The 12,504-nt window shown below is 40.1% G+C and overlaps 1 protein-coding gene across 11 annotated transcripts in view; it reads right to left on the bottom strand.

Annotated features, from left to right (window-relative positions):
- ANO4 (anoctamin 4) overlaps window positions 1–12,504 on the bottom strand; it is a 432,231-nt gene that overhangs the window by 61,565 nt on the left and 358,162 nt on the right. For all 11 annotated transcript variants that reach the window (XM_019961160.2, XM_070789603.1, XM_070789604.1 and 8 more), the window contains one exon: window positions 1,637–1,719. In XM_019961160.2, the coding sequence (XP_019816719.2) occupies window positions 1,637–1,719 (83 nt within the window). The remainder of the gene's footprint in view (window positions 1–1,636; window positions 1,720–12,504) is intronic.

Below are 12,504 nucleotides of genomic sequence, written 5' to 3'. Positions count from 1 at the left end.
CTGAGAGCCACAGGCTAGGAGTAACAGGCATTTCTACATTGAATCCCAAACAGAACTGGAACTGCACCCAGCTCCTGACCTGACCTCTACACAGGGGTGCTGAGTGAAAGCATGGTTCAGCACTCCATGCTTTTAATAGGGCTGGGAATCCAGAAGGATCCAGACTTACCAGAGATACGTTTACCCTAAAGGTACCCACATAGTGTGCCCACCACAAGTGTCAGTGGTGACTTTAGACTGGTTTAATCAAAGTTACTTAAATAATGCTACACTTTGTAGCCAACAGGGGAGAATTTAGAAACATTTTTCTTTAGAAATGAAAAAAAAATCCAAAGGTGAAGTAATTTGCCTTAGACAACATAGCTTCTTGGTGGTGACCTAGATACCCAGGAAACAGCATTTTCCATCCCATGTGAAAGCTACTCCTATACACACATGGAACAAAAACCAGAACAGCTCCACCCAGGAGGAAGTCTCGAATGCAGTTTTGCTGCAGTTGGTAGCTTTCAGAAACCTGGGCGGTCCCTTCCAACTCAGAAAACCATTTTCTAGAGAGTGAATGCTTATACAAGCCTGAGAGGGGCCTTAGCACAGGAACAAGGATTGCTGAAAATTCCAGTATCATGTCTATATTTAAAAATTACCCAAATATGTTCATGGGCTTGAGGAGAAAAGGCATCCATCCACAAGGTATGATTTGAAGGAAAAAACATTCCTCTCAAAATTATGTCCCCTACAAAACCTATCCCAGGGCTAAAATTCTCAGTTATGTTTACAGATGATTCCATTTAATTTATAAAAATAAACATATGTGTCTCCTGGAAGGAAAACACCCATTAAGACCCATGGTCATATCATATATGATGACTGCATTGGATTTACTTGCACCTGTAGACTCTCAGGAAATGGAACTCAGGAGAGGCAGGGGATGAGAGGAAAGAAAGACGAGTTCAGGCCTGAGTGACTCTCAAGGGAAAGCAGGGTCCGAGAGACATACAATAACCAAACTCAGCATGGGGCCTTAAGACTTTTGACATAAAGACCAGACACAGGTTAGGAAAGGGCATGGTGTACTGGCCGGGAAGGGAGAGTAACATGTCTGAGGGCCCGAGTTTACCTCTGCTGGACAGTTTTATCTAGCGGTGGCCGGCTTTTAGCACATCAACCAAAGAGCATGCATGCGTAGTGGTTCCCCCTCGGTATTTATCATGTGAGAATCCTTCTGAGCTGTCCAGGGTGCTGAAGACTTAATCATTTCCTTGGAGAACTTTAGGAGGTCTGCTTTCAAGTGCCTATAACTGTAAACTAACATTCTCCTTCTGACACAGTAAAGAGAATGGATAATATTTAAGGAAACTAAACAAATCTTACTACCAATTCTTCTAATGCCTCTGCATACAAGTGAAATGCTTTACTTAGCCATGAACTTTTTACTCCACTAAGAAATCAAAATGTATTTTTTTAAATTCTTCTGCTACATTTTTATAATGCTTGAAATTTCCTGCAGAGACAGGTATAAAAATGCTTTATGAGTCAACCTGACTTCTATCACAGAGCAGAAAGTGATGACTCAAAAGCGATTGTGTATTTCTTGATTATCTGCTTTTTTTTTTTAATTGAGGTAAATAATACAAACCTCCTCTTCTTCCCAGTCTATCAAATCCCAGTCATAAGCAATTACTGCTCTCCGTCTTTTCCAAAACTCTAGGAAAACTGTTGCTGGAACAAGCAGAGAAAGACAGATATTTTCAAATAAAACAATGTCTTGAACTGTGTCAACAGATAATGAAGCCATTGTAAAGAACGACAGCTGTTTGTGTAAGCATTCTTGAATATCAGAATTTCTAGCTAAACATCATTTAACAAAGATCATTTTCTGAGAATTACTAAGCCTGTGTCAAACATAATGAAAACTCAAGAGATTTAAATTAAGCTGATTTGCAAGTCATGGCAGAACAGACTTATTAGAATGACAAAGCTTCTGGGATGTAAGAATACAGAAAACTAGGTTGTCAATATCTTTCTATCTGATTGAGTATTTAACAACTTATTGACCAGAGATATATTAATACATCTTTTGTTACCTGAACATTATTGACTAGAGACGTATCAATAATCACTTACATAATAAATTGCCAGAGAAGGAAATGGCAACCCACTCCAGTATTCTTGCCCGGAGAATCCCATGGACAGAGGAGCTGGCAGGCTACAGTCTGTGGAGTTGCAAAAGTCAGATACGACTTAGCAACTAAACTACTACTACTAACAAATTGCCAGCTACAGGTGTTAGTTTCTACAAAAATTCCCTGGTCAATAATGTGTTAAACAGCGAGGGACAGAAGAGCGAAAACAAAACTTAGCAGTTCACATGTATTTAATTGGCAGAGATTTCTCATTCCCTCCAATCCTCCTCAGGACAAATATCCTCATATTAAAGGCAAAGTGTGTAAGTTGTATTAAAAAACCTTTTCAAGACTGTTCCAACCTTTTTCAACCTTTACCTTTACTACCCAGGTAAAGCTGATGGTGATCCTCATTTAGCCAAAGTAACTTTCTACTCAATTCAGTTTAAATATATCAACACAAACGAATTGCTGAGTATTATAAAATGACAGGTCAAAATATGATCAAGACATATTCCTGTTGCCTAGGAAGCCACAAGCCAGAAGAGGGGACACGTGCATGCATTCACTCACTCACTCAGAGGATGGCTGCAACTAAGAATTGCACAGAGACACCCTAGGAGAGGGAACTGTCAGATCCATCTCTACTGGGTCTTACTGTGTAGTCAGATTAGAGAAAGGGGAAAATATGTCAATGTCCTATGTTTGGAATCAGTTTCATGGAGAAAAGTAAGCATCCAAATGTTCATTCCAAAGAGAGATAATGACTTCCTTCTTTTCTGCTCCCCTTTGCCCTCAGTTCAGTTCAGTCACTCAGTCATGTCCGACTCTGTGACCCCATGGACTGTAGCACACCAGGCTTCCCTGTCCACCACCAATCCCCAGAGCTTGCTCAGACTCATGTCCATCTAGTTGGTGATGGGGATCTGTCGTCCTCTTCTCCTCCTGCCTTCAATCTTTCTCAGCATCTTTCCTCATTAGTGGAAAGATTCCTCATTAGTGGAAAGATTCCTCATTATTGAGACATAGAACACATATTTAAAAATAAGTAAGTGGAAAGATATTATAAGGTAACAGTTAAGAGCTCTCTGGCTTGTGACTTAGACATTCTTAGACTTGAAATCCAGTTCAGATACAAGCTGTGCTACTATTGGCAAGTGAATTAACATTTCTAATTCTCAATATCCTGCTAAGCAAATGAAAGATGGCAATATAATCCCTATCTGCAATGACAAAATTCAAAATGCTCTAAAAGTTTTAAGTTTGTCTTCCTAGGTCTGGCACAAATTCATCATGAGGCAAGCTGTGACCTTGACTGAGGTGATGCTACTCAAAGTCTTTATTAATCCATCTTCTTAGACTAACAAGGGTGACCAAAGCATAAGTGACTTGTAGGACAATACTGAGTGGTCTAACACATATAATTGAAATACTAGATAATATGATTCTGGAAAGTTTTCTAAAAACATGTAAGATCTGTACACTGGAAATTATATAACATTGCTTAAATAAATTATGGAACAATTAAATAAATGAGCTAACTGACATTCATGGATAGAAATATTTGAAATTAAGTCTTCAGAATTCCCAAATTGATTTACTGCTTCAACTCAACTGCAATCTGATACTAGCATTTTGGAGGGGGTAGAAGTTGACAAGGTAACTCTACAATTTATATGGAAATGCAAAGGACCTAAAGTAGACCAACCAATTTAAAAAGAATAAGTTTTTGAGGCTTACTATTATACTATAATAATTGAAAGAGGATGTTATTATATAAAAGTACATGTATAGATCAAATAGAAAAAATTCCAGGTTTAGACCCACACATGGTAAATTGATTTTCAACCCAAAAATGGCAAGAAAATTCAAGGAAGAAAAGGATAATCTTACAGCAAGTAGTACAGGAAAAACTGGATACCCACATACACAAATGGATCTGACCCTTACATTACACAATATACAAAAATCATCTTGAGATAACTCATGGACCTAACTATATGATCTAAAACTATAAGTTCTCTAGAAGAAAATACAGAAGAAAATCTTAGGAATCTTAAATTGGCAAAGATTTCTTAAATAAAAAGCACAGAATAAAAGAAAAAACTAATATGGAGTATACTGGAAGAAAAAATTCTTACTTTTTAAAAGATACCATTAATAACATAAAAATGAAAATTACAAACTGGAAAAATATTTGCAAACATATATATGCTAAAGGACTTCTATCCAGATTAAATAAATAACTTTTAAATATAAGAAGACAGTAACATATGGGCATTTGAACAAACACTTCAATAAAGATGTGTAGATTGCAAACAAGTTCATGGAAAGATGTTCAACATCAGTAGTCATCAGGGAAATGCAAATTAAAACCACAATGGGATAACACTATATACACTATGATGATAAAGACTATTAATTCCACGTTTGTAAGGATGTAGAACACCTGGAGCTCTCATATAATGCTGTTGGGAATGCACAATTGCATAGCTACAATTTTTTAAAAATAAAGTTAGACATTCTCCTATTCTATGATCAGCAATGCCATTCTCAATTATTTTTCCAGGAGAAATAGATAACAAAGACTTTTATGCAAAATGTCCAAAGAAGTTTATGCTGCTGCTGCTAAGTCACTTCAGTCGTGTCCGACTCTGTGCAACCCCATAGACGGCAGCCCACCAGGCTCCCCCATCCCTGGGATTCTCTAGGCAAGAACACTGGAGTGGGTTGCCATTTCCTTCTCCTAAAGAAGTTTATAAAAGCCATTAAGTCTTAGACGAATAAAAGCTGGATTGAACCAAATACTTATTAACATTTGGATAAACAAATGAATAAAATGAATAAGCAAATTTCAGTACATCTCAGGCAAGGGAATATTATTCTGTATTAAAAAGAACAAATTATAGACATATGCAACAACACGTATGAATCTCAACAGCATCAATCTTAGTGGAAGAAACAAAATGCTGAATACTGAAAGATTCTATTTGTATGAAATTCTAGAACAGATGAAACTACAATGACAGAAAGCGTGTTGGAGGTTGCCAAGAGGCTGACTTCAGAGGCACGAGGAAACTTTCTGGAGGATGAAAATGTTTTATGTCATCATTATGGTAACAGTTACATGACTATATATGATTTGACATGATTTGTCAAAATGTTCACCTAAAAATCACTGGATTTTATTTTATGTAAATTATACCTAACCAAAGCTGACAAAAACATTTCATGATTCTGTCACCCAGAGAAAACCACCATTAATACATTATAAAATACCTTTGTTTAGCTCACAGGAAACATCTTGACCAGGCCCACCAGTGAATGACTGCAGGAAAGAAGAAATTAACACATTCTTCTCCAGAGTCTGGCCAGAACCAGGAAATACCTGCAACGACTTATAGCTTCTTTTACTTTACCTCTTCACTTTCCCTGCTTTGTTCAAAAAATGAAACTGGCATCCAAACCCAGGCAAGATAGTTCTTTAAATACCAGTCGACTATCTTCTCAGTCTGCTGGCTTTTCAAATAAAGCTGCTGTGCTGTGCTTAGTTGTACAGTCATGTCTGATACTTTGCAACCTATGGACTGCAGCCCACCAGGCTTCTCTGTCTGTGGGGATTCTCCAGGCAAGAATACTGGAGTGGGTTGCCATGCCCTCCTCCAGAGGAATCTTCCCAACCCAGGCATCAAACTTGGTCTCCCGCATTGCAGGTGGATTCTTTACTGTCTGAGCCATGACGGAAGCCCTCATGAGGAAGACTCCTCATAATACTGGAGTGGGAGCCTATTGCTTCTCCAGGGGATCTTCCCAACCCAGGAATTGAACTGGGGTCTCCTGCATTGCAGGCAGATTTTACCAGATGAGATACCAGGGAAGCCTAAAGTCGCTATTCCTTACCCCAAAACCTCATGTCTCAATTTAATGGCCTGTTGAGCAGTGAGCAGTAGAAACGCGATGATGCTATGAAAGTGTTGCACTCAATATGCCAGAAAATTTGGAAAACTCAGCAGTGGCCACAGGACTGGAAAAGGTCAGTTTTCATTCCAATCCCTAAGAAAGGCAATGCCAAAGAATGCTCAAACTACTGCACAATTGCACTCATCTCATATGCTAGTAAAGTAATGCTCAAAATTCTCTAAGCCAGGCTTCAACAATATGTGAACCGTGAACTTCCAGGTATTCAAGCTGGTTTTAGAAAAGGCAGAGGAACCAGAGATCAAATTGCCAACATCTGCTGGATCATTGAAAAAGCAAGAGAATTCCAGGAAAATATCTATTTCTGTTTTATTGACTATACCAAAGCCATTTACTGTGTGGATCACAATAAACTGTGGAAAATTCTGAAAGAGACAGGAATACCAACCACCTGACCTGCCTCTTGAGAAACCTGTAAGCAGGTCAGAAAGCAACAGGTAGAACTGGACATGGAACAACAGACTGGTTCCAAATAGGAAAAGGAGTACATCAAGGCTGTATGTTTTCACCCTGCTTATTTAACTTATATGCAGAGTGCATCATGAGAAACGCTGGGCTGGATGAAGCACAAACTGGAATCAAGGTTGCTGGGAGAAATATCAATAACCTCAGATATGCAGATGACACCACCCTTATGGCAGAAATCGAAGAAGCACTAAAGAGCCTCTTGATGAAAGTGAGAGAGGAGAGTGGAAAAGTTGGCTTAAAGCTCAACATTCAGAAAACAAAGATCATGGCATCCAGTCCCATCACTTCATGGCAAATAGATGGGGAAACAGTAGAAACAGTGGCAGACTTTATCTTTTTTGGGGCTCCAAAATCACTGCAGATGGTGACTACAGCCATGAAATAAAAAGACACTTACTCCTTGGAAGAAAAGTTATGATCAAACTAGACAGCATATTAAAAAGCAGAGACATTATTTTGCCAACAAAGGTCTGTCTAGTCAAGGTTGTGGTTTTCCAGTAGTTGTGTATGGATATGAGAGTTGGACTATAAAGAAAGCTGAGCACTGAAGAATTGATGCTTTTGAACTGTGGTGCTGGAAAAAACTCTTGAGAGTCCCTTGGACTGCAAGGAGATCCAACCAGTCTGTCCTAAAGGAAATCAGTGTTGAATATTCATTGGAAGGACTGATGTTGAAGCTGAAATTCCAATACTTTGGCCACCTGATGAGAAGAGCTGACTCATTAGAAAAGACCCTGATGCTGGGAAAGATTGAAGGCGAGAGGAGAAGGGGATGACAGAGGATGAGATGGTTGGATGGCATCACCAAGTCAATGGACATGAGGTTGAGTAAACTCCAGGAGCTGGTGATGGACAGGGAGGCCTGGTGTGCTACAGTCCATGGGGCTGCAAAGAGTTGGACATGACTGAGCGACTGAACTAAACTGAGCAGTGAGCAGTAGGAACTTGGACACAGTAACACTAAAATACTCCAAATCACACTTTATTTGTACACTTTGCATCCTAAAGAAAACTTAAATACAGCTTTGTGTTATGTTATTATGTGCTTTGAAAGAATTTTTAATGGCTACTTACAATTTCCTTAACCATTCTATTGTTGGATATTTAGGTTATTTTCAGTTTTTACCTAATATAAACAAAGCAAGGAAAACATTTTTATGTATAATGTTCTTATTCTGTGGAGAAGGCAATGGCACCCCACTCCAGTACTCTTGCCCGGAAAATCCCATGGATGGAGGAGCCTGGTAGGCTGTAGTCCATGGGGTCGCGAAGAGTCGGACAGGACTGAGCGACTTCCCTTTCACTTTTCACTTTGATGCATTGGAGAAGGAAATGGCAACCCACTCCAGTGTTCTTGCCTGGAGAATCTCAGGGATGGGGGAGCCTGGTGGGCTGCCGTCTCTGGGGTCGCAAAGAGTCGGACACGACTGAAGCAACTTAGCAGCAGTGGCAGAAGCTGATACCCAATTCTGCATAAAATTTTGACTGAGCCCTGGAACAACCTTCTAAATGGCTCCCTGCTACTTACTGGTCCCCACTTTTACCCCTTCCACTGTTGCCACAGTTGCTTCCCAAACACAACTGATCATGCCACATCCAAGTTTACAACGTCACTTGGCTTTCTATTGCCCACAGGGTGAAGCCATGGTTCTCTGTTGTGGTACAGATGTCCTGTGGTAAGCAGGATTCAGGCTTCAACATGCACTGTTACAGTTGAATTTTGTCCCCCCTGGCAAAAATATTTTTATGTCTCAAACCCCAACCTCAGAATGTCACTTCCTTTGGAAATAAAGTAACTACAGATTAACTAGTTGAGTTCATCCTGGAGTAGGTGGGCCCTTAACTGAATATGATTAGTGCCCATATATAAGAATACTGCCATGTGAAGACACAGGGAGAATGCAGGTGAAGGTCGGGGTAGAGATTGGGCTGATGTGTCAACAAGCCAAGGATCACTGGGCATCACAAGGATCTAAGAGAAAGGCATGGAACAGGTTCCCCCCCAGAGCCTCCCAAAGGAACCCACCTTGCTCACACCTTGATTTTGGACATCTTGCCTCCAGAAATGTGAAAGAATAAATTTCTGTTGTTTTAAGCCACCTACTTTTGTGGCATGTTATTACAGCACCCTTAGGAAACTAAGATAAATTCTATGTCCCTAGCACATGGAGTGTTCAAGCATTCCTTTTCAGAGTTTTGTCCACACAGTTTTCAGCTCAGAATGTTATTCAAACTTCTCCCTGACTCCACTCCTTTGTCTGGCAAATTTAAGACCTGGTTCTAACATCTCTCCTTGGGTGAAACTTTTTCTCCTTTTCCTTTTTGCCTAAGGAAGTTGGCTGCATGGACCCTCACTGTCCCTTCATAAATCAGACTTAATGCCCACTATTATAATTACCAACTTTTGAAAGCACAGATCACATCTTATTCATTTTGGGGGGTAAACCCAGTGCCAAGAGACAGAGAATATACACTGTCTGCTGAGTAATGAAATCTTATAACAGCCTATAGAAGGTGCATGCCACCATGGACATATTTTGGTACAACTCTGAGTTTGGCAGATTCAGTTCAGTTGCTCAGTTATGTCCAATTCTTTGTGACTCCATGGACTGCAGCACACCAGGCTTTCCTGTCCATCATACCCAGAGTTTACTCAAACTCATGTCCATTGAGTCAGTGATGCCATCCAACCATCTCGTCCTCTGTTGTCCCCTTCTCCTCCCGCCTTCAATCTTTCCCAGCATCAGGTGGCCAAAGTATTAGAGTTTCAGCTTCAGCATGAGTCCTTTCAATGAATATTCAGAACTGATTTCCTTTAGGATGGACTGGTTGGATCTCCTTGTAGTTCAAGGGACTCTCAAGAGTCCTCTCCAACACCACAGTTCAAAAGCATCAATTATTTGGCACTCAGCTTTCTTCACAGTCCAACTCTCACATTCATACGTGACTCCTGGAAAAACCATAGCCTTGACTAGATGGACCTTTTTTGGCAAAGTAATGTCTCTGCTTTTTAATATGCTGTCTAGGTTGTTCACGGCTTTTCTTCCACGGAGCAAGCGTCTTTTTATTTTATGGCTGCAGTCACCATCTGCAGTGATTTTGGAGCCCAAGAAAATAAAGATTAGATCTGGTTTAAATTCAAGACTCTGCCACTTACCAGCTGCTTAGGTAATCTTGGGTCAAGTTACATAAACATAACCTCTCTGAGCCTCAATATCTTCAAGAGGGAAATATTAATTTCTTTCTGGTGGGTTATAAGAAATCGATGACATGTCATATGTGACTGTACTTATGTACCTAATAGGCATTTAGTAAATGTGTATCTTTCTTTTTTTGAATATATAATCACCAGTTTTTGTTGGATGATATGAGTATAAAAAATAAAATTAGTGTAAATATCTAAAAACAAAGACAAATTATATAATTCATGTAAAAAAATGAGACATACTTCATTCATCAATCACTAATGAGACCATATACAGAATCTTTGAATTTGCATTTAAACAACCACAAACTTTTTATTTTGATTGGAAAGCTCTGAGGAGCTTGATTTGTTTGTTTACTGGGGATAATTTAATTTTCGGCAATGCTAAAAAAGGAAGAAACAAACAACAGAGGAAGGAGAACAAAAAGAGAAGAGAGGGAGATAATATGCTTCCTGGCGAATCTCTGCCAGTATCAGACTCTCCAACGACTCATTTTATTTTCCCCTAGGGAGAGAGCTAATTTAAGCCATAAATGTTCTGGTCCCTGAATCTTTCTAAACCACTCGGATTCAAGCCCAGAGCCCTAGGCTCATAGTATACCGGGTTGACCAAAAAGTTCATTCAGGTTTCTGTAAGTGCTTACTAAAAACCCAAACAAACTTTTTGGCCAATCCAGTACCTCTCGGGTCCCCAGGAGGCCCTGCCATCATGTACACACATATAAGAACAAGGTGGTAGAGAGCTCTGTCAAGATTTCTAACCCCGCACAAAGGCCCTCCCGAGTGCTACAGATGGTTTCCAAATGGAACCGTATTGTTTCTCTGGTGAACACAAAGCAAAAGGCAACAAAGCAAACACATCAACTTCATCCCTTCCGAGGGCTTGTAAACCACTTACATCTGTTCTGTCATCTCCATATCCAGCAATTTCCCGAAATAAAGTGCATGTGTTTTCCTAAATGTTGTAACTTGTCGATCGTAAAGGCTGGTCCTGAGGCCATTAAACCAAGCTTGGTTAGAACTGACACGCTTTTACAGAACACTGCCGTCACAAAGCGGCATTTATAGCAGGCTCAGGAAGAGTGTAACAGTGCTTTATCTCAAAATCCAGCTCTTTGAAGCAGAAGCAAACAGGATTACAGACAGCACGTGATCCTAGTGGTGCAGTGGAGGAGCTAAGCTTGTCCCATTTTAACTCCTGGCCTTACCACTGTCTATCTATTGCCCAGTTCTCTCGTCTATCACATGGGAATAGTGACAGTCCCTTTGTCAAAGGTTGCTCTACAGATTAACTGAAGTGATGCTGTACAATGCTTAGCACAGTGTCCAGGATGCAGTAAGCCCTTAGTAAAGGCTTGTGTTATTGTAAGTGTTACTATTATTGGCAAGTCTAGATTTCTGCAAGAGGCAAAGTCCTACCTACAAAGAAAACACCTGGGATAAATCATTCTTTTTCTCAAACTAGCTTACTTCTGGGAACAATACAGGATTTAAACAGGAAGGTGTCAATGAAGACAAAGTGATTCAGGAAATGAATTATTCCAGGCTTGCCTTGCCTGGAGCGGCCCCAAAATGTTCCCTTGTGCTCAATGGTTATTACACAACATCTATCAGATTCTTAATGAATACCCTCCAACGCACGAGTGCTGTCAGATCTCCAGCCCACCTACTTGCAGCCTCCATGCTTCAGGCTTCACTTCAGTCCACTGAGGTTGGCAGAGATAAAATAATAAAATCTATCTGTTGTCCCCAGTATAAAATGTTCCAACTTGCAAGGAAGGAATGCCATCCCTTTATAATGGTGGTACTGGGTGAGGGGTGGCGATGACAACCTCTACCTTACAGACAATTATCATTCTACCAGAATTTTAGTTCTGGGTAACTATGGGAGAAGAAAATATGATTTCAGTCAAGTGTATGTTAAATTGATGGGACACTGAAGTGGGCAAGGGAGTTTTAGGTATCAATTCTTCCAGAACACTACTCTCTCTACAGAAGTGTTAACTCATTACACAGTAGACCTGTAGTCCAAAGCACAGCTTCCCCATATGTGTGCCAGGAATAGATTATAGGTTTGCAAGAGGTACTAATCCCACAGTTTGGGAGGCAACTAGGGCTAGGAGGCTTAAGGCAGTATTATACCTGGCCACAAGCAGGCTCCTTCATGGACATTAGCATATTGTACAAGTATTATCACTTTCTACGTGTCATGACTTGAAGAAGTTTGGAAACCATTGGTTTAGGAAATGAGTACTTTTTCAGTCTCCTCATTTGTAACCATGGCAAAACTGCAGTACTGGATGGCTTATTACGTTTCATGATCATGGTTACCAGTACATTCTAGAAAAGCCAGATACACATTCTTGACCTGAGAGGTCATTCCTGTATCCAAAACTCTATTATGGTTAGCTTCCATTGTTTGCAAGAGATACAGTAATGGGTAGCACAAATCATGAGGGCTTTTGCAAGGCCCACCAGAGGAGGCAGAAATCCCACGGGAATTAAAAGACTGGACCTATTCAGACAGGATATGGAAGCCAACAGCTTGAGAGATTATAGACATAAGAGACCCTGGGGCTTCACCCTGATACTTCACATGACTTGGCTACATTCTCTCTCTGCTTCTCTCTGGGGGATTGTCTTGCGTTTTCTCCAAGTTGGCTACCAGTTGGTTTCTGTACCCTCTAGTATAATTTTCTTCCACTAGTTCTTTGTTTCTGCTTATTTCTA

The sequence above is a fragment of the Bos indicus genome, chromosome 5 (genome assembly GCF_029378745.1).
Source record: "Bos indicus isolate NIAB-ARS_2022 breed Sahiwal x Tharparkar chromosome 5, NIAB-ARS_B.indTharparkar_mat_pri_1.0, whole genome shotgun sequence".
In the NCBI taxonomy this organism is placed as follows: Eukaryota; Metazoa; Chordata; class Mammalia; order Artiodactyla; family Bovidae; genus Bos; species Bos indicus.
This window is presented reverse-complemented; position numbering and strand designations above follow the sequence as displayed.